Source organism: Sphaerodactylus townsendi, linkage group LG03 (genome assembly GCF_021028975.2).
Source record: "Sphaerodactylus townsendi isolate TG3544 linkage group LG03, MPM_Stown_v2.3, whole genome shotgun sequence".
NCBI classification, from domain to species: Eukaryota; Metazoa; Chordata; class Lepidosauria; order Squamata; family Sphaerodactylidae; genus Sphaerodactylus; species Sphaerodactylus townsendi.
In genome coordinates this window covers 151,284,319-151,305,689 of record NC_059427.1, presented here as the reverse complement: position 1 = coordinate 151,305,689, position 21,371 = coordinate 151,284,319, and the positions used below count along the sequence as shown (strand labels likewise).

General features: G+C 45.7%; 1 protein-coding gene across 1 annotated transcript in view; it reads right to left on the bottom strand.

The window, feature by feature from the left end:
- HDAC7 (histone deacetylase 7) overlaps positions 1 to 21,371 on the bottom strand; it is a 158,141-nt gene that overhangs the window by 54,093 nt on the left and 82,677 nt on the right. Inside the window, exons 2-3 of the mRNA XM_048490014.1 lie at positions 4,517 to 4,713; positions 1,879 to 1,969 (exon numbers count right to left, since the gene is read on the bottom strand). Coding sequence (XP_048345971.1) covers positions 1,879 to 1,969; positions 4,517 to 4,713 — 288 coding nt within the window. The remainder of the gene's footprint in view (positions 1 to 1,878; positions 1,970 to 4,516; positions 4,714 to 21,371) is intronic.

The window sequence follows — 21,371 nt, the reverse complement described above, 5'->3', positions numbered from 1 at the left end:
CCCACCATCACCTGTAATACTTTGTATTTCACAAACACATTTACTACAGTAAAGGATGAGATTACTTTGTGGTATTTCAGTCCCTCCCGTGTTGTGGAGTTCAAAAACCACTTCAACAACCAGGGATCACTAAAATGGCAGTTAGACCCCAATGGAAGTGAATGGCAGGAAGTGCTCCAGTACTTCAGTTTTACTTCTTTGCTTTCCTGCCATTCACTTCAACTGGGGTCTAACTGCCCTCAGGGGTTCCCAACCTTTTTAAGCATAATGACCCATAAGATCAAATGTATTCAATACAGCAGTGGTGGTGAACCTATGGCACGGGTGCCAGAGGTGGCATTCAGACCCCTCTCTGTGGGCACGCACAAACGAGAGTTGCCCGCCCCCCATCTAGGCTGGTTTGGGCTCAATTATTAGCATTAAACCTAAGACCTAGTTTTGGGGAAGCAGTGTAGGTAACCCTGCTAAGCACTGTTAAACACCACTGATTTTCATGTGAAGAACTAAAGCGCAATCCTTTACCTGGGAGTTAGCTCGGTTGCTGGCAATGGGGCTTGCTTCTGAGTAAACCCTCCTAGGGTTGTGATTCACCCATTGGAAGAGTTGCACGGTTGCTTCAAAGCAAAGCCACTGACTACCACCAAGCTTACTCCCAAGTAATGCGTGCCTTGGAGCCAACCGTTTTTTCTAAACTAAAACCTCAGTATCAGGTTAAATTGCTGTGTTGGCACTTTGCGATAAATAAGTGGGTTCTGGGTTGCAGTTTGGGCCCCTGGTCTCAAAAAGGTTCGCCATCACTGCAATACAGTGACCTACTTTTTAAAAAAAGAGCATGCAGAGTCAGTAAAACTTCCGAAACTTCAGACTCACTTTAATATCCTTCACGGCTTGCCTTTGGGTTTAAGAAGAAAAATAGTAGGTTTTATATACCTCGCCTTTCTCTACCTTTTTAAGGGGTCCCACCATCAGCTTATAATCACCTTGAGCAGTTTATAATCACCTTTCCTTCCCCTCTCCACAAAAGACACCTTGTGAGGTAGGAAAGGCTGGGAGAGTTCTGAGAGAACTGTGACTGGCCCAAGTTCATGTAGCAGGCTTCATGTGCAGGAATGGGGAGACAAAACTGGCTCACCTGGTTAAAGTCCACCACTTTTAATCAATACACTTTTAATCAATGCATATAAACAGAGAAAGGCAAGGAGACCATACTACAGCCCCACACCACAGCTAAGAGCACCGAGGTAAGCGTTCCATGTATAATGGGCCACATAAAGTGTTCTTAACAAGTGAAGGGTGTTAAAAAAATCAACCTCTGGGGAACTGAGAGGAAATATGTTTTGTGGATTACATGTGAGGAAGCCTAGTGTTTTCTGAACCACTGTAGCTTCCAATAAATGTGCACGCACAATGACAAATGGCTGGTTTTGACAAATAAATCCTTGAACAGCCAGAACTCTGAACTCTCTCCAAACATGAGGAGGATCTAAGGATCTCCTAAAGCAAACTGGCCATGCCAGCAGGGGCTGATGGGAATTGTAGTCCATGAACATCTGAAGCGCCAGAGTTGGACACCCCTGCCTAAAGTTTCTGAACTCCCTCTGTCAGGTGGTATTATACGCAACCCCTCTTCTGAACTTTACTTCACAAAACTTATTTATTTTGTGGGTTCAAACACTCCAGATTTTAATGTCTATCACTGGGGTACAACATCTTCTCGCTGGACACAGAATTCCATCAGCTGTAGGGAAATCACCTTCAGAAATCCTACAGATAAGTGGGAAGTCAGATTAAATGCAAGGCTACAGGGGCTGCTGGGATGACAATTCCCAAAGCCATTGCAGAGACTGTCAACTGAAAGAGAGACAGAACGGTACTTACTACGTTTACTTTTCTCTTTGTTCAAGAGCAGCCGCAGCTCCTGTTCCTGCTTCCCAGACACGGACTCTTGAGGTGGCGGCTCCATTGGCACCTGGGAAAGGAGAAAGAGAAAAAGAGGCTGAATGGGTGTACCAAAGATGGAGCAACAGTCTTCGAAGGTGGCATTTGTGAAGTGACCTGCCTGGATTCAGTGTGATATACTGATGAAAGTGTAGGATTAGGATCTGAGAAACCCAGGTTCGAATCCCCACCCTGCAATGAAAGCTTGGTGGGTGACCTGGGGTCAGTCAAACACTCTCAGCCTAACCCATAAGGGTTGTTATGGTAACATGGGAGGGGAGGAGAATGAGGAGAGCCACTTTGGGTCCCCATTGGAGAGAAATGTGGGATATAAACAAACAAACAAAGACTCTGGAAGCTTCCTGTGCAGAGGTAAACAACCTCCACCCTGCACCAAGGTTTGCCAGCAATGTCTAGGGGGTTGCCATGATAACAATCCCTTCCTTCAGGTTTCGGCTTCTTGGCCAATTACCTACTTGGTGCCTCACTTTCTTCCACTATTGTACCACTTAAAATCTTCTTCTTCACTAGGCCCTAACCCTGGCTAATTTTCTGTCCTAAACCCTTGTACCAACAGCGGAAACCATTGTCTGCCTCTATAACTTGTCTAAGGCCTTTCACAGTCTGACATTTCTCTTTTTCCTTACAGAACAAATGCCACTATTTGGTCAACATTCCATTGCTAATATTTTTTCCAAGCAGTTGGCAAATAATCTACCATTGCTGGTCAACTAGGAGGAGGAGCCCTTAGGGGACAAGAAGCAAAGTGACAGCTCATTTCGAGACTATGGGTGTCTGCAAAAATTGCATAAAGCTGGCTTTTATGAAATTGCACTTCCTTTCTGCACAGTAGACACGGGTGGCAGGCAGGAAAGATAAACAGTCAACTGCCTTCCCCGGCTGATCTTTTAAGAAGAAGAAGAAGAAGAGTTTGGATTTATATCCCCCCTTTTTCTCCTGCAGGAGACTCAAAGGGGCTTACAATCTCCTTGCCCTTTTCCCCTCACAACAGACATCCTGTGAGGTAGGTGGGGCTGAGAGAGCTGAGAAGAGCTGTGCCTAGCCCAAGGTCACCCAGCTGGCGTGTGTGGGAGTGTACAGGCTAATCTGAATTCCCCAGATAAGCCTCCACAACTCAAGCGGCAGAACAGGGAATCAAACCCGGTTCCTCCAGATTAGATACATGAGCTCTTAACTCCTACGCCACTGCTGCTCCTGGTTGAAAGGTTTAAGCTGGTTGAAAGGCAGGATCAACAACCCTCAGGGCTATTATGGGGTTCCCTTATTAGAGTCATTTCAAGGTGCCCGGCTACTCCAGGGCTCTGAAACCCTCCTCGCTCCCCCTCCCCGGGAAGAGGCTGATGAGACACAGCACCTCCAGAGCAGTCGAAGCTGACAGAAGCCCGGCTTCTCTGGGGCTCTGAAAGCCATTTTAACAACTGGTTTCCTGAACTCAACAAAAAATTAGGTACTGGTTCTACTGAACTGGTGCGAACCGGCTGAATCCCACCACTGGTTCTGGCCCATGCCACCATCGGGCCAGTTTCTGAAGGTCAGCATGGGACCAAGCAGTGGCATAGGCACGACACAAGTAGGCCAGCCTTGCTACAGTCGGACAGAAGGAGCCCATGCTGCCACAGCTTCCTCACTGCTAATATAACCTCCAAAGGAATCTAGGAGGAAGTGGGAGGGTGTTGATGTCTCCTGGTGACATGACCCAGAGGTATGTACGGACTGGTTTGAAGGGCTTAAATTCACACACACAAAGAGAGGATCTGGTTTCAGAGAGTAGCCATGAAAGAGCAATGCAGTAAAGAGCAATAGTCGAGTCCAATAAGTTTTTCAGGATATAAGATTCTGAGAGCTAAAACTCCTTTTGTCAGATTGCACACATGGCATGGAGGGATGTCTCAGTGACACGGTGAGTCAATTGAAGGTGTTTGATCCATGAACCTTCTGTCTTAAGTTTCCTGACATCAATAATTCTCCAACAGCAGAGAAATGCAGCAACAGCCCTGAGTCTGGTCAGGGATTATCAACTCTGGAGTGTGAGATGGGGGAATGAGCATGCCAACAGGATCAAAGAAATATTGGTGTCTTTTACGTAAAGGTAAAAGTAGTCCCCTGTGAGGCACCGGACCCATGGGGTGACATCACATCATGATGTTTACTAGGCAGGCTTTGTCGTCCCTAGCCGTCTACACTTTACCCCAAGTGAGATGGGTACTCATTTTAGTGACTTCGGAAGGCTGAGTCAACCTTGAGCTGGCTACCTGAAACCAACTTCTGTCGGGATCGAACTCAGGTCGTGAGCAGAGCTTTGACTGCAGTACTGTAGCTTACTATTCTGCGGCACAGGATTCATTCGGTGCATTTTACAGACGTGCTATTCTCACATTCAAGAATCTGTTTTCTTACCCAGATGCCTTTGCTAGGGGAGGACTCTCAGGAAAGGAAGCAAAGCTCAACTTCACCCCCAGAGGAAATCAGACCAGTGGCCGGCCACTCCCAGGCGGTATGTGGTACAGCTGCTTATGCTATCCCAGCCAACCCCCTGAGAAAACACCAATGCACATACCCGTAGGTGCTGGTGGGTGAGCTGCTCTACTTGCTGCTGGTGCAAGCTAGCCAGGAAAAGCTGGTGCTGCAGCTGTTGTGTCTGCTTCAGGGCCAGCAAGGCAGTGTCGGGGCCAGGCTTGGAGAGGCGCTGTCCAATCCTGAGGTCCATGGGGATGGTCTGCGGAACCCGCAAGGAGACACAGAGCTTCACAGCAGCTGTTGGAAGAGAAAAGGATATGAGTTAATAGAGGGTTAACAGCCGTCAATCTTGGTTCACCCCCCCCCCCCGCATTTCCCCCCAGACTGCTTAGTCAAGAGAGGACAGGCTTTCCAAAGACTTTGAGATTTGCCTCTTCCAGTCCCACCAAATCTTCCTAGTTGTGTTCTACAGAAGGTCTGAATTTCTAAGAAGCCTGTACGGAATAGAGATCAAAGGTGGTGGACTGGCCTCCTGGAAAGAGAGATACCACTACTTCTGTTATTTAACTGCGATGAAGCCACAGAACAGGGATTAAAACAAGAAGATACAACCAGATACGACACGTGCAGTTACAGGGAAGGGGAAAGTGTCACTCCAAAAGATTGGTGCAGTTCAAAAATTCAAATTGTGCAGAAGATGTACACAGAGGCAGAGTGAGGGGAAACTGTGCCCAAGGTGCGTGCGTGCCCTGCCGCGGCACCGCCTGCCCCCGCCACATCCCGGAACCCTACGCCTCCTCCATGGCCTGGCCACACCTCCACCCGGGGCGTCATACCCCCTCTTGCCCCGTGGGCACTACGCCACTGGATGTACAGGATTATGGTGACTAACACCACAAAAAACAAGTAGTTCAGATTCCCACTGAACCCCAGACCCTGATCAAAAGCTCCTGTTTCTTCTCCCCAGATTGTTTGTCAATGTTTCAAGTACACAGGGAATCACTCTAGGACTTGGGGAATCTGATGGAATCTGTATATGAAGGAAAGATATAAGATGAGGTTCATTGTACCTGGGCTTATAAAAATAATATATATATTTTATCATTTTAAGTTAATCAAATATTTAAAATATTATACAAATATATTATTTAATTACCTATTTTATCATTTGATGCATAATTTGGTTTATAGGCCGCCCTTCCCCATTGCGAGCTCAGGACAGTTTTCAACAAGAATGTCGTGGACCAGCTGGATCCAGAAGATATCGAGGTCTGATGTAAAGTCATCAGGAAGCTCCTGTCCAGAGCCAACAATAGGGGAAAAGCAGTACCTGTGGGGCTAGACATGAACTCACAGCCAGACCTCAGTGACTCCATATCCTCCAGTTCTGAGTGAGCTGGGGAAAGCCAGATGCCAGCCTGCCCACCTGCCTCATCCCCAGAGCCTCAGGGAGGGAATAAATCTGAGAGGGAATCAAAATCAGGAAAGAGGTACAGGCGATGAAAGAATTTCTCTCTCCAGGGAGCACTGAAACCCACTGCAGACGCTGTTTTCATATTCCCAAACTCAGTTCAGAAAACATATGGACTAGCAGCTCTGCTTGTTATTTTTTCCCCTAATGGACTTAGAAACCAGGATTGCACAAACAAATCTGCCCCCATACACTCTTTAAGGTGAGAAGAAAAAATACTCCAGCCATAAGCTTGTGGAACATGGTCGTCTCATAACTATCTTTCGCTAACTTGTTGAAGACCCACGTTATTTTAGCCTCTGTATTGCTTCCGTGATTCTTTAGCTGGAACTGGGCTTGGGACCAGTGGAATTGCCAAGCATAGAAGCTGGCTTTTCGTTTTTATTCAGTGGTGTTGTTTGCTGAAGATAGCAGTTTTCTCCCTCCCTTGTTTTCAGATCCTAATGTTTTGCAACGGCAATGCAGTCTTGAATAGAAATTCTTTCTTTCATCCCTCCTGTCCATTGTCCAGCAAGCTGTTAGACTATCCTTAGATAGATCACGGGAGCCATCAGACCATCCATCAGCTCTTGGCAGGACTCACAGAGTCTGCTCTATGCTGGCTTGTTTGTTTTGGTATCATACCCCATTCCATCTTCTTTTATTAATTAACTATCTTCAAATATCAAAGGGCTATTCTCTTGGCTAAGTTGCATGCTCTCTGCTCTTTTGGCAGGCACATCCCAAGGATTAACCTATTGGGACAGATCAAGTGCAAGTTGGTCTGGGTCAATGAAACGTTATCTCAAATTTTCTTTGATTGTGTGTTGGTCATCCCTTTGATAGATCTTTGGATATGGCCAAGCGATGGTTTCAGATGCTTCTCTTGCTTCTATATCTTCCCTACTAGTCAGAATTGGTTTTGGTATTACGTTGGCTTTGGTCAAATTTTTGGCAACAGTGATTTCTACACGAGGATGGAAACAGCGGGTGACGGTTTGGGAGAATGACTCCATCCGAGACTGCTGGGTCACTGGATTGTTAAACAAACAGGAAACGGCCCAGTAAAAGTCCCACGTTTTGTCAGAAAAATTTAAATATAGCTTGGCTTTTTTCATTTGAGGTCTATGGCTATAATCATGTTGTGTACTCTTGGGGTATGCCTGATTATATCACAACCCAGTGCAGAAGTCAGCATCGTGAGAAGCTGAGCTTTTATTTGTTTGTCTCCAGTTTTTATGAACATGAGTCTCCCACCGCAGGGGCTGGGACAATCCTCAAAGTTGGCAGGTAGCCAGGGAGGGTTTGCGAACAATCCCTGCCCCCTTTCCCAACATCCGCAATCAATTTGCATAGTTTTGCACAACTGGGGATTTCTCTGGGAACAATTTGCATCCTCTTGACTTACATTTTTATCAGACTTTGTGTGTGTGCGTGTGTGTGTGCGTGCGTGGAGGGGGGAATGCACAGAGCAACTCATTCCTGGTTCTACAGTGTTTCCAGCTGCTATCGTGGTGCTTCGAATTCCACTGTGAAAAGCAAAAGCCACTAATGGCATCTTCTCCCTCCAGACACTTACGAACAAACCCACCAAAACCACCCTGGCAAAGAGTAAACCATTTCGCATCTGATATAAGCTGACACTTTGGGGATAAACTGATCCTTGGGAGCCCGGCCAACGTGGAAAGACGCAAAACAAGGCACAAATACACCCTATCCATCCACCAGTGGATCAAAACAAATAGTCCAGGGAAAGACACCATGTGAAGGAAAACACAGCAACCTCAGCCTTGCCCAAGAAGTCAGGCTGAGTGGCTTGAGGCTTCCTTGGCTGAATTATTCCAGCTTCCCTTGGTGCTTCAGGTCAGCAGTAGAAACAAAGTTCAGAAAAGGAGGAGAAAAGTTAGCGAGGTTGATCAGGGCACATCCTCTTCCCATGGGCACGTGATCTTGTCTTCTTTCTAGACTGCTAATTCCCAAATGGCGTGGGTTGGGCACGGGACTGAAAAAATTATGTTAATAACGAGAGGGAGAAAGAGAGATGACCTCCATAAGCAAAGTGGAAATTCAGAAACGAGGCTGCCCGCTGCATCCTGTATGAATCACTGTTCTGGCGTTTGCTTCCATCCAATCAGGAAAAAAGGCACAGAGGAAGGACTGTGCTATGCCAGCAGGGGCTGATGGGAATTGTAGTCCATGAACGTCTGAAGCCCCAGAGTTGGACACTCCTGGACTAAGGGTTTGAGTAAGGCAAATCCAGGTGCTCAGGAGCTGTGGCCATGTAGATGACAGGGACAAGGGAAGCAAGGTCCAATTAAAGACACAGTTTGTGGAAGGAGGGCATTCTATGGATAAGAACAGATTTAGCTTTCTATTCCATTGGTGTTCCTGAATGTCTAAGTCCCGGAGAATGGTTGCCTTCATTACTATGAGTAGGGTTGTCAAAAGGTGGGTTGGAAATCCCTTGAGATCCAGGGGTGGAGCTAGGGAGGCAGGGTTTGAAGAAGAAGAGTTTGGATTTATATCCCCTCCTCTCTCCTGCAAGGAGTCTCAAAGGGGCTTACAATCTCCTTTCCCTCCCCCCCTCACAACAAACATCCTGTGAGGTGGGTGGGGCTGAAAAAGCTTCGAAGAACTGTGACTAGCCCAAGGTCACCCAGCTGGCATACGTTGGAGTGCACAAACTAATCTGGTTTACCAGATAAGCCTCCACAGCTCAAGTGGCAGAGTGGGGAATCAAACCCGGTTCTCCAGATTAGAGTGCACCTGCTCTTAACCATTACATCACACTAGCTTGCAGAGGGAAGGGACCTCAGTAGGGTATAATGTCATAGATTCCACCCTCCAAAGCAGCCATTTTCTCCAGGGGAACTGATCTCTGTTTTCTGGGGAATAGATTTAATGCTGGGAAATGTCCAGGCATTACCTGGATGTTGGCAGCTTTCCCTATGAAGAAAGGGAAAATGGCAGCCCTTGAGAAACCAGGTTGGAGAAGGCCTCTGCCGAGTACACCCTCAGACTTAATCTTCAAATGAAGTTCTCTGGGTGAGCTTCATCCTCAGATGCTTGTGGCTCATTTTCAAGGCCTCAGGTGGAATGGGCAAGCGCGTAGACTTGATAGGGTTTGACCTCCATGCCTGCAATCCTGCCTGCCAGCATTACCACATATAAATTGAAGATGCAAAGCATCCTGCAGGGAGTTGGACTTGATGGCCTTTGTGGTCTCTTCCAGCTCTATGATTCCATACCTATGCGGTGGAATTCCTAGCAACCTGTATTGTGACTAGCCAATGTGACATCATCAGTTCTGGTCTTGTGACATGGCCAGGCCACACCCTCAAAACTCTATGATTCCATACCTATGAGGTGGAATTCCTAGCAACATGTGTCTAGTCAATTCAATTAAATTCAACCTTTAATAGCATATAAGTGTCTAGTCAATGTGACATCATCAGGTCTGGTCTTGTGACATCACCAGGCCACACTCTCAAAACTCTCAGAATTCATAACCTAGACCTTGGCAAACTGCAGTCACTCAGGATAGCCTGAAGTGGGGCAGGAGGGGCAGAGTGACTTAGCATAACTCCAAGCCTATGCCCTGAGCATGGGATGGACACCCTTAGCTTATGTGGTCTGGGTGTGACAGTGGGGAGTGTGACAGTGGGGAGACAGTGGGGAGACAGTGGGGAGAAAAAATCCTGAAGTTCCTTCATTAAAAGCCCCACTCCCACCCCATGCAGCACTAGAAGTGTAAGACAGCCACCTAGCAGCCTAGGCCAATCTCGTCAGAGCTTGGAAGCTAAGCAGGGTCAACCACAGTAAGTACTTGAATGGCAAACGGTTGCTACGCAGAGTTGCTAAAGTGGCAAACCACCTCTGATCATCTCTTGGTCTGAAAACCCAACAGGGTTGCTATAGGTTGACTTCAACCTGACAGCAACTAAAAACAAATCCTGAAGTTGCTAAGGCTTAAAGGCACACAATTATTTAGACAACCACCTGGGCTCACTCGGCAAGGGTATCTGTTCATTATTTCAACACTGCCTGAATGCAGCAGGGCCCTGATGGCCTCTTGATTGCTGGTTCGTTTACTTTAATCCTGTGCCCAGGTCTCATTAACCAGGGCCTGCTGAGAGGGATGTGACATTCACAGATTCATGGTGCCCTGTGCCAGATCCTATTAGAGCCCTTCTGTTTGGGGCCTTGCCACTTTGCTGCCCGTACATTTGGGAGCTATCGCTACAGAGCAAAGGGCCGTTATTGGCAGGTACCTCTCACTTAGGGTTGCCAACCTCCAGGTGGTGCCTGAAGATCTCCCAAATCTACAACTCATGTCTAAAACATAGAGATCAGGGCCCCAGGACGAACCAACCAAGCCTTTATTGGCATAGTGCCCCAGGAGAAAATGGCTGCTTTGAAAGGTGTGCATACCTTAAACACTATTCTCCCTGGACTCCATAGAAAAATCGCCAGGAATTTTCCAAGCAGGAGTTGGCCATCCTACTCACTTGGGTTATGCTACACTTGTAGGTAATGCAATAGGTTGTTCCTCCTTCAGAAACTCAGGAAACTCAGAATTATTATTATCTTTGTTTATAGGACAGGCACACACAAAGATCGTTGAAGCATGATATAGTTGAATTTTGCACCTCAGATTCCTGATTTTAATGTGCCTTTTTAATGGTTTAGATATAACATACTGAATGTATCTATATGTGGATTTAATAGTTTTAATTACTGTTATATTTTATGCCTGTTGTCAGCTGCGTTGAGCTTGCTAGACAGGGGGAAGGCGGGATTTAAGTATAAGCAATAAACAAACAAAGAAAGCTTCATTCAGTAGCAGAAGTAGGCAAAGCTTCAGAGCAGTTTTAAGCAATCATGGAAATGTGCTCACTGCCAATTAAGCGTACCAAGGATTATGACCAGTAAAACTGCAGATGGGAGAGTTGTACATGTAAACATCCTCTGTATGAAGTTCCTTTCACCAAGAAAACTAGCAGCTCTGGGAGAAGAGTCCAGCCTAGCTTCTTCATGATAATTTTTTTAACATGTAGGAAACTTCTGTCCATAAAGAATCATGCAGCTCCCTTGCAACTTGAAGCAGAAACAAACCACTCTGGAGAAGTAGAGGAGTTTGGATTTATACCTCACCTTTCTCTCCTGTAAGGAGACTCAAGGTGACTTACAAGCTCGTTTCCCTTCCTCTCCCCACAACAGACACCTTGTGAGGTAGGTGGGGCTGAAAGAGTTCCAAAGAACTGTGACTAGCTCAAAGTCACCCAGCAGGAATGTAGGAATGCAGAAACACATCAGGTTCACCAGATAAGCCTCTGCCACTCAGGAAGGAGTGGGGAATCAAACCCAGTTCTCCAGACTAGAATCCACCTGCTCTTAATCACTACACCATGCTGTGCAAGGAAGGGGGATTTTTGTGCATGACAAGAGGGTCAGAGGTGGTTTGTCATTGCCTGTCTCTGCATCATGAACTTTGTACTGTTTAGTGGTCACCTATCCAAATACTAGCCAAAACCAACTCTGCTCAGCTTCTGAGATCTGCTATTATTTACCAGGTGATGTGATTTATCTCCCTGGAGAGAACATCTTTAGCTCCCCATACCCTGCACATAAGCCTCTGTTAGGGATAGGATATTGTTATCCAGGCCTCTGGACAAACCTACACAGTACACAGCTCAAAGTTTTTCTTTTTTAAAAGACACAGTTTGGGACAGCAAGAAAGAAGAAACCTTCAGAGCTCAGGAAGGCCGCCTTTCAGCTCTGTCATCTGATGATCTTTTCCCAGCGACTGCTAACAAAGCTCTTTCTTCATCTATTTGTGTCTGTTTTGCTGAGCTGGGTGCTCGTGTGGGTGGTTTAATGAGGCATTATCTCCCTCCTGCAGATTCTCCCAACAGCAGCTGTTGCCCTGAGGCTGGGGCCTGGCAAACCAGGAATCCACAGGCTGGATGGAAGCAAGCTATATTATTCCTGGAACTTAATTCTTCTAACGGGCTGAGAGGAGGAGGAGGAGGTTGCATTTCCTGAGAGTCTAGGTTATGGGTTGCATGGATGTTCCGTTTGTCTATGCGGCTGGAACAGAAGCATGAAATCTGATAGAATTCCACTTTCCTTTTTTAAAAAAAATACGTTTCTAGGCCTCATGATCATGGAAAAATGTCTGTCTGTGGTATCTGGGATGTGGAACGCTGGAAGGAGAAGGGGGAGGACCATCTAGCAGTCTGGAGCATCTCAAATTTATATTCCACAACTCTGTGGAAACGGCTTCCTTGCTTCTGCAGCTCTGGGAATGGAACTTCATGTTGGAGGTGCTGTCTGGAACGCTTTTACCCTGTGGAACCATACAGAACAGCTGTACAGAATCAAGCCGTCTGGTTCGTCAGGTTGTTTGTTCCCAGTAGAAGCCCAGCGATCAGATGACTGGGGCAGGGGAATCACAAGCCAAGCATGAAAGCAATACTGGATTGCAAGCTGTTTGCTTGCAGTGACCCAAAGCCTCTGAATTTGGAAGTTCTATTTTTACTTCTTCCACATGCCACTCCCTATATGCTTAGGTATAAATCTGTATTGCCCTGTATTCTATTTTGCACAGCAGAGACTGCATCAGCAGATAGATTCCTAACCAATAAAGTTTTTTTTAAATAAAAGCCCTGCTGCATCCATCCAAATATCCATTTAGAACCAGCATGGTGTAGTAGTTAAAGAGCAGGTGCACTCTAATCTGGAGAACTGGGTTTGATTCCCTGCTCTGCCACTTGAGAGCTGTGGAGGCTTATCTGGTGAACCAGATTAGCTTGTACACTCCAACCCATGCCAGCTGGGTGACTTTGGGCTAGTCACAGTTCTTCAGAGCTTTCTCAGCCCCACCCACCTCATAGGGTGTTTTTGGGGGGGGGGGAGATTGTAAGCCCCTTTGAGTCTCTGTACAGGAGAGAAAGGAGGGATATAAATCCAAACTCTTTTTCTTCCAATATCTTTTTCCCCCAGTGGCCAAACAGTTTCCCATTCTGTTCTAGGCCACAGTCAAGTGGGCAAAGTCTGACACTCATTCTAATGTGGGGGAGAACTAGAAACTCATTTTAGATCTTCTAAATGGTTTTCATTGATGTGCTGCTCAGAAGGATCTTTCCCATCTGTGAAGTTGCCACATACAAAGTCAAATCATGAGTTCATCTAACTCAGGGATCTGCAACCTGCGGCTCTCCAGATGTTCATGGACTACAATTCCCATCAGCCCCTGCCAGCATGGCCAATTGGCTATGCTGAAGTCTATGACTACATGGATTTATAGTCCAAGGAAATTGTAGTCCATGGGAATTGGGAATTGTAGTCCATGGACATCTGGAGAGCCACAGGTTGCAGACCCCTAGCTCAGTACTATCTATTCTGATCTGGGGGGGAAATGTCCTTCTCAATACCTATTATAGGAAATGTTTCAGCAGGAGATGCAAGGGAATTAATCTGGCACCTTCTGCATACAGAGGAAGCAGTTGACCACAGAGCCACAGTCTCTCCCCACCCACAAAAGACTGTACAAAATCAAAGATGGTGAAAGATCTCCCACTTCGTGTTACCAGGGAAGGGAGCAGATGTAGACTGAACATTGGGGAAGTTTCCTAACTGGTTCAACCATGGAATCCATCGCAGGTGCTGGGTGGGCTGTGTGCAAAGATTGCCAAGCAGACAGGTGGAAAATGCCCATCCATTTTAAAACAGAGGTTTAACGAGGTGATGATAATAATGTATTGTTTTATTATGGTTGAAGAAAAAGAACTGGAGAAGAGGACAAAATACTATGGTCTGAGAATGGAAATTGAGAGTTTATGGCACAAACCAACAGTTGAGGTCCCAGTGATTATCAGCACGCTAGGCACCATACCAAAAAACCTTGGATGGCACTTAAACCATCTATGGATTGATAAAATCTCCATCTTTCAATTACAAAAAGACCACACTGATACATTATAACATCCCAGATTCTTGGGAAGAACTTGAGGCTTATGAAGGCCAGTGCCGGACGAAGATCTGGCAGCTGTGATTTCAAACCATCATCATCCTGGTACAAAACAGGCAGTTGAAGCTTTGTATGGCATGGAATTTAAATAAACTCAGTTTAATCTAAAAGTCAAAGGGCAGCTAGAGAGACCGTCTCTAGCAGTGGGAAGGCAAGCACTGGGGTTGGGGCGGCTCCTGTCTCCAGCCTCGCCTGCTCTGCCTAGCAGGAGTCTTCAAGAGAAGGCAGGGCAGCCATCTGTCAGGGATGATCTCGCTTTTTCCTAAATAATCATCCCTGCAGCAGGCTGGCTGCTGGCATGGAAAGAAGACAGTCCCCGTTCCCTTCCAGAAAAGGAAAGAGAGCAGCTTTGATTAACAGTCCTGCAGTGCGGGGAAAGCTGCACTGTTCTTCTGACCAGGCTAGCAGCTGGAATAAAAATCAGTTTTCACTCCAGTCCATGCCTCGTCTTAGGCCCCTTCTGCACTTGCAGAATCGTGCACTTTCAATCCATTTCCAATGCACTTTGCAGCTGGATTTTGCTGTGCAGAATAGCAAAATCCACATGCAAACAATTGTGAAAGTGGATTGAAAGTGCATTATTCGGCATCTGCAGAAGGGGCCTTAGGGCTGCGCACAGGTTGTGTGCCCAAGCTCCAGGGCTGCGGTTTCAGCAGCTGTCGAAGCCAAGCCCGGAGGCCTTGGCAAGCACTGATGGGTTAGAAGCGCCTCAGCCTCGGCCTGCCCGGACGACGAGAGAAACAGCTGGAGCGGTGCTGGGAAGAAGCAGCAGAGGATGCGCCATGGGTTTCGAGCTGGGTAAGGCTTTCCATTGCATCAGCGCGGGGAGGATGCCAAGGCAAGCCGGGCAAAAGATCGTGCCACTCGAGCACCTGCGGCCCCATTCAGCGGGCGCTTGTTTGTTGGGCGGGGAGGCGCCCCGAACCGGTCGGTTGGAAACCACCGCCTCTCGCGCGAGGAGGGGCTGTCGGCTCGAGCGAGGACACACCGAGGAACCCCCCGCAAGAGAGCCAGTGGGAATGCAGCTGCACTGGCCCACACGGCCGCTGGTGGTGTACCCGCTGCCCTATCGAGCCCTGCAGCCATGCACCCAAGCACTGTTGCCTGCAAAAAAAAGCCGACGCTAAAAAAAAGGAGGATGGCTGGGTGCATTTATTGGCTATTTGGCGCGGCTGCCACCCAGCCTGAGGAAAGACTGCGCCGAAGCGTGCGCCAGAGGCGTGCCTCTCCCATATTGGGCAAAGTGGGCAGTTGCTCCAAGAGCAGCCCTGGGAAGCAGCAGAGTTTGTTTGTGGGGATTTTTTTGCATTTTCAGTGTTTTTTTTTCCATTTTTTGGCCTGCAGAAGGCGCGAGTTTTTAAGGCTACCAGCACCAAAATTCTCAGGGATGTTTTGGGAGACTCTCCTGAGGCGGTCACCTAGAGTTTAGTGAGGTTTGGTTCAGGGAGTCTAAAGCTAGCGAACTCCAAAGGTGATTGCCCCATCCCCCATTGTTTTCCAATGGGGAGCTGGCTAGGAGATGAGTCTACACAGCTTTGAGGGTCGAGCAACTTTGACCCCTGAACCAAACTTCACCAAACCTGGAGGTATCATAACAGAATTTTTACTGATACCACCTACTTTTGTGAAGTTTATTCATCGGGTTCCAAAGCTATGGGATCTCCCAAAGGGGGGTGCTCTATCATCCATTGTTTCCAATGGGAGCTAACAGAAGATGGGGGCTACACCTTTGAGGGTCCATAACTTTGAACCCCCCTGAATCAAACTTCACCAAACCTGGGTGAAGGTATCATTAGGGGAGTCTCCTAAAGATACCCTGAAAGTTTCAGTTGCTACGGCTTAACACCTGCACCCCGCTAAAGCAAGGCACCTCCAAATTTCCCAGATTTTCCTTTTTTTAAATCCCCCCCCTTTGACATGGATGTAAAGGGAGAATCTGAGGTCCTCAGTTTCAAACATTGCAAGGGATGCTGTTTTAGGGTGGGGAGAATCAAATTCAAAATATAGCATCACTTCCAATGTTGTTTAAATCCAGGAACCCCAGATTTCTCCCTTTAAGGTAGATTTAAAGGGAGAATCTGGACTCCCTAATTTAAACACTGATGAAAATGATGCTGTTTGGGGGTGGATCTCCAGCATCACTTGTTTAAACTAGGGAGCCCAAATTCTCCTTTGAAACATTGAAAGTGATGCTGTTTCCCCAATTGGGGGTACCGGACACAACACCATGTGGTCAATGTTTTCATAGCAGTAATAAAACATTTTGGAAAGCATTTTAAAATGTTTTCAAAAAAATTATTTCTGCTGTGTGGCATGGTCATGTGCTGCGCTCAGATCTGTGGAAAGTTGGGGCATGTTCTATAATGTGATCATGACTTTGAAGAGCAAATCCGGTGTAAAAAATCATTGCTTGAGTCACAGTGGGGAGAGGTGGCTGCCCATGGGGGCGCTTAAACTCCAGTTTGCCTAGATCGCCACTGAAATCAACTACATGAAGCAGCAGATTGCATTGGGCATGCGCCTGGGGGGGCATCAAGCTCAGGTTTTGCCCAGGGCTCCAGTTTGCCTAGAAACGCCACTGAGCGTGCGCAAATAGCTCGCTGAAATGTTTTCATGGCATGGGGTAAAACAATCTGGAAAATAATATCCCATGGAACCTCTGTTAAAGGGACAGGGGCTTCTCCCTCTGTTTTTGGGCAGCGCCTGTTGTCGGGGCAGAGGCTGCTCCCCACCCTCTGCTTCTGTACAGACGCCCAGACTTCAAAGGTCCACAGAACATTCAGCGCAGTTCTGTGATATGTTGGCTGGTCCTAATAAAAAAAATCACATTTTGTTTTGGGGGACGTGTCCAACAGCGGGACTCCTCCCAAGTCAAAACGTGGGCTGAACCTCCTTTGCCGGGATGGCTGCCGAGAAAAGAAAACGGCTCGGCCTGTCCCTTTAAGAGAGCTCAACCCCAATCTGACATAGGCAATTGGAGCTTTTCTGGGCACTGAATTATCACCAGAGAAACAAGGGTGTTCTCAATGCGACTGCTGCAGCTTTCAGACCCCTTCTGCGCCTGCAGAATAATGCACTTTCAATTCACTTTCCAGCTGGATTTTATTGTGTGGAATAGTAAAATCCACTTGCAAGCATTTCTGAAAGTGGACTGAAAGTGCATTATTCTGCATGTACGGAAGGGACCTCAGTTCTAAAGCTGCCAAAAGCTAGAACGGATCAGGCTTACTTTTTGGATTTGAGCTGCAATGGGTGGACCGACTGCAGATTTTGCTAGTTCCCAATATCCCTAATTCTCTGAAATGGGATTGCCACTTTTGTTTTTCTGAAAGGCTCTTCTGCTTTTAAAAGCTATGCAGCAACCAGAAATATGTCAAATAGCAGTTACTTTCTCTAACAGAGATGCAGGAATGGGAGAAAGATGTCAATCACAATTTTTTAAAGGCAAAGGACCATAATTTATTTTTTAAAGGAAAATATCAGGAATATTCAGCCATCAGAAATATCTGAGATAGGTTGGGGAAAAAAAACCCTTGCTTGCCCCACAGTGCCTTCCAACAATACCCTAGGTTTGCACTGTTTATTTTAAGACTTTCAAAACTGCCCTTTGAAAAATAAAATTGTACTCTAAATGTCTTACAGTGAAATTAAAAGCTGAGAATGCAAAAACCATGTTGCACCAAAATAAAAAAGTAACTGTAAAAAACGTAGAATAATCCAAACTTTTGGGAAAAAAAAAAACCAGGTTAAATCATCCAAATTGAACAATGCAACCATATCAGAGGCGAAAGAATAAAACCAGATATAAAATAGCAGAATACAAAAAATGAAACATTAGCATGGCACAGCTGGGATGCAGTCCCCACAAAGAAGTCTTGTCTAGAAGTGTACCCTTCACACATCTCAAAAAGGCCAGGATTCCCCATGGGCATATAGGTTTCCTGAGGCAGGGAGTTCCAAAGTCCTGTCCTGCCTCCAAGTCTCCCTAGATTCAGCTCAGTCAACAGAGGAATGTGCAGTTGGGTAGTAGCAGCCCATCATTTTAGATTCATGTAAGTTCATGTGGATAAGGCAGTCCCTTAGGTGACAGTATCCCAAGCACTTTCTTAGGCAGATCTCCCGGCAAGATGTAGACAAGTTGGCCAACTTTTTATTTTTAGTGGCTATGCTCCTATGCTTTAAATAGCCACCTAAAATGTGTAATTTTCACTCCAGCATAGCAATAACAATTCAAAAAAGCACTGCTTGCTTAACTCCAGGGTGTTTAACTGCTGGTAAAAGGCTTAAGGCCTTGACCTGGATTTCCCAGGCTTCACCCTGTTCAGGATAAAGATGACAGGAGATTTATGAATTCATCTGCCATTTCCTGGACCATCTTCTAGAATGTTCTGCTTGGGTACTAGCTTAAGAAGAACAATCGAAACTATGCTGCTACTCATGACACTGGGGGAAGATGCCAGCAAAGTTCTCCCTATACAGTTAGCCTATAGCCTCTCCAAGGGCTCGTGGAGTGGATGGCAAATTTTCATCATGCCTTTAAAGGTGCTCCTTTTTCTTCACCTCTTCCAATCCTTCTGGTTAAATTGGTGAGGTGGAAGACACCATGCCAACTACCCTGGCCAGGAGCATAAGACAATCTGCAGTTATTAGAATGAAAGTGGGCAAGAATAATCATCAGGGTGGGAAAAGGTGGCAGCCAAGAAGGGCCATTCCGTAGTCTGAGACTGCCCACATTCAACAAGCTCAAATCCTGTGGGAGAGCACTGGTTATGGATCTCAGAATCCTGAAATGGCGAGAGAGAGAGAGGGAGATTGATTGATTGATTGATTGATTGATTGATTGATTGATTGATTGATTGTGTCCAAGTTCCTCCGGGAAGCTTCCATGGCAGAGGGGGAAAATTCTTGTAAGTATATTGGTGCCAACTTCTTTTTAACGTAGCACTACATCTTCACATCACTGGATATTGTGCTGCTGCTTCGTCAAAGAATGCCATTTCCTGGGTCGTCTGCACAAAATAATCCAAATGTGAATGACTGCTATAGCACAATGGGAGCATAACATCCAATGATATCTGCATGGAACTGAAGATCCAGTTTGTGTGTTGTTGAACCAGCACCCACTCCCCACCCCCTAAAATGTATTCTCTATCATTTAAGTAGTAATCACATGATTTGGAATATCCATGAGAGTGGTGCTGGCTAGTGATGCAATATGGAATCTCTTTTTAAAATATTTTTTAATTGTATAGAGTATTTATATAACAGTTACATACAATATATTTAATAAAACTATACATTTTTTCTTCTTTCCTCCCTCCCTCCCCCCTTCTTCTTTCTCAGTTATTCAAGCAAGCAGTAGAAAGTTCATTCTCTGTATTCTTTTCTTCCAAATGTCTTTGTTAAATCTGGCTTCTCTCATCCAGTTTTCGAACATTGTCCATATCTTCATAATATCTCTTAATTTTTCTTGCCATAGCATATTTTTGAGATCATCTCAAAATTTCTAACTGTACTTGTTCCCATACATATTCCAACCATTTTGAGATTGTCCATTTCTTATTATCTTTCCAAGCTCCACGTAAATCAATCATGCGATGCTGCCTAATCATAATTCTTATACTACTGGTCCGAGACTTCTATTCACCTTTTTATCTTCAATTATTCCAACCAGTGGTAAATCATTATTTATATCAATTTTCACTTTTACAAATTTTTCTATATACTTCAAAAAATTTTCCCAAAACTTTTTAACCTCTTTACATTATATCCACATGTGAATATAGTATGCACCCTGTTCTCCACAATGCCAACATCTTGAGGACAGTCCCTTAATCATATAGGCTATAGGTTCTGTACCATTTAAGTATTACCTTTCTCTCCAGTTCCATATTTTTTGATCTTTATCTTATTCATGATATCTAGCAATATGGAATCTCAACCATTAGAAAATCTGTATTGGTGCTAATTACATTACAGCAATGGATCTAAGACAGTTCATATTTTGACTTATGTATGATAAACAATATTACAAACAGTACCTGTAACAATCAACCATATATGTGCAGACTGCATTAACAGTCCTATAGAGCACAACCTTTTAGCTTAGACAGAGCATTCAAGATGGGAATGACTATAAACAACTGCCATTCAAAGCCGAAAGCTGGTCCCAGAAGCTACTCCTTGTGTTCCCCTAGTAAATAGGAACAGTAGTCTTTATTTTTTGCCTCCCAAAGATAAGCTTATGTCTTTATTTTTCTTAGGGGATGTCTTTATTTTCTCAGGCTTTCTCCACAGTGCTGCATGCTCACAGTGGCTCTAATAAGCATGCTTCCAAACAAAAACTTCGCTACATCTTACTTTCGGGGGATGCTTTATATTTAGCACTTCAGCAAAACCTCTACTATGTCTTATTTTCAGGGGATGTCTTATTTTTGAGGAAACGGGTACATTGCTACATTACAAGCTTTGATGAAGGATTCTGTGCAATCAGCAACCTTGCCAACTGCTTGCATTCTTACCAATCAAGTGTTACATTCAACTGCATTAGGAACAGCTGAACCTCCCAACTTCAGGTAACAAATTATCGGGCCTGGATGGTTCAAGCAAACCCAATCGTATCAGATTTCAGAAGCTAAGCAGGGTCGGCCCCGGTACTTGGATGAGGACAAACAGTCCTGCCGTGTCTCCAGAGCTGTGGTATTCGAATAAGAGATTGGTGGGAGATATATTTTCTTGAGGCCTACAGCCAGGTTCTTCTCCCGCCACACTGTCTGCAGGTTGTGAGCGACAACATGCCCCAAAACCTTTTTCTTTTCCACTTCCTCTCGCTCCACAGAGATAGCAGTTTGAAAGAACAAGAACCCGTCACAGGTCAACTCAGGGCCCTGCAAACACGCAAGCGTCAGAGCAAAATTTTCCAAACAAATACCAAAGAATGAGGCTGGCCCAACCCCAAAGCAGTGCAGGTAGCTAGCAGCAGGACTGAAAGAATTCCAAACTCACTGGGGAATATATCAAAAGAGAACCCAGTCTGTTTCATTTCAGACTCCTGCAAACGAAGTATATACAGACAATTGTGACACTCCATTTCCCCAAACTGCAGTACATTCTCGACTGCCCTACTTCCAATGCACGCACTGAAGCAAACAATGGTCTCTTTTTTCATAATACTTCCACAACACCCCTGGGAGGTAGTTCAGGGAGAGGGAAGAGAAAGAAAGAGACAGAAGTCATCTACCGTAGCAGACTTTGTGGCACAGTAGAGACTTAACCTGAATTCTCAGATTCGTCTCTGACTAACTGCCATCCTGAATACACATATGAAGATTCTTTATACTTACAACATTCTATTAAGGTTAGGGCTGTCTGTTCTAGGGATCCCCGACAGTGTGCCCGTGGGCACTGGGGCACCTGCTGATACTTCCCTGGCACCTGCTGTGCTTTAAGAAAGCAGGGCTTCTGATTGGCTGT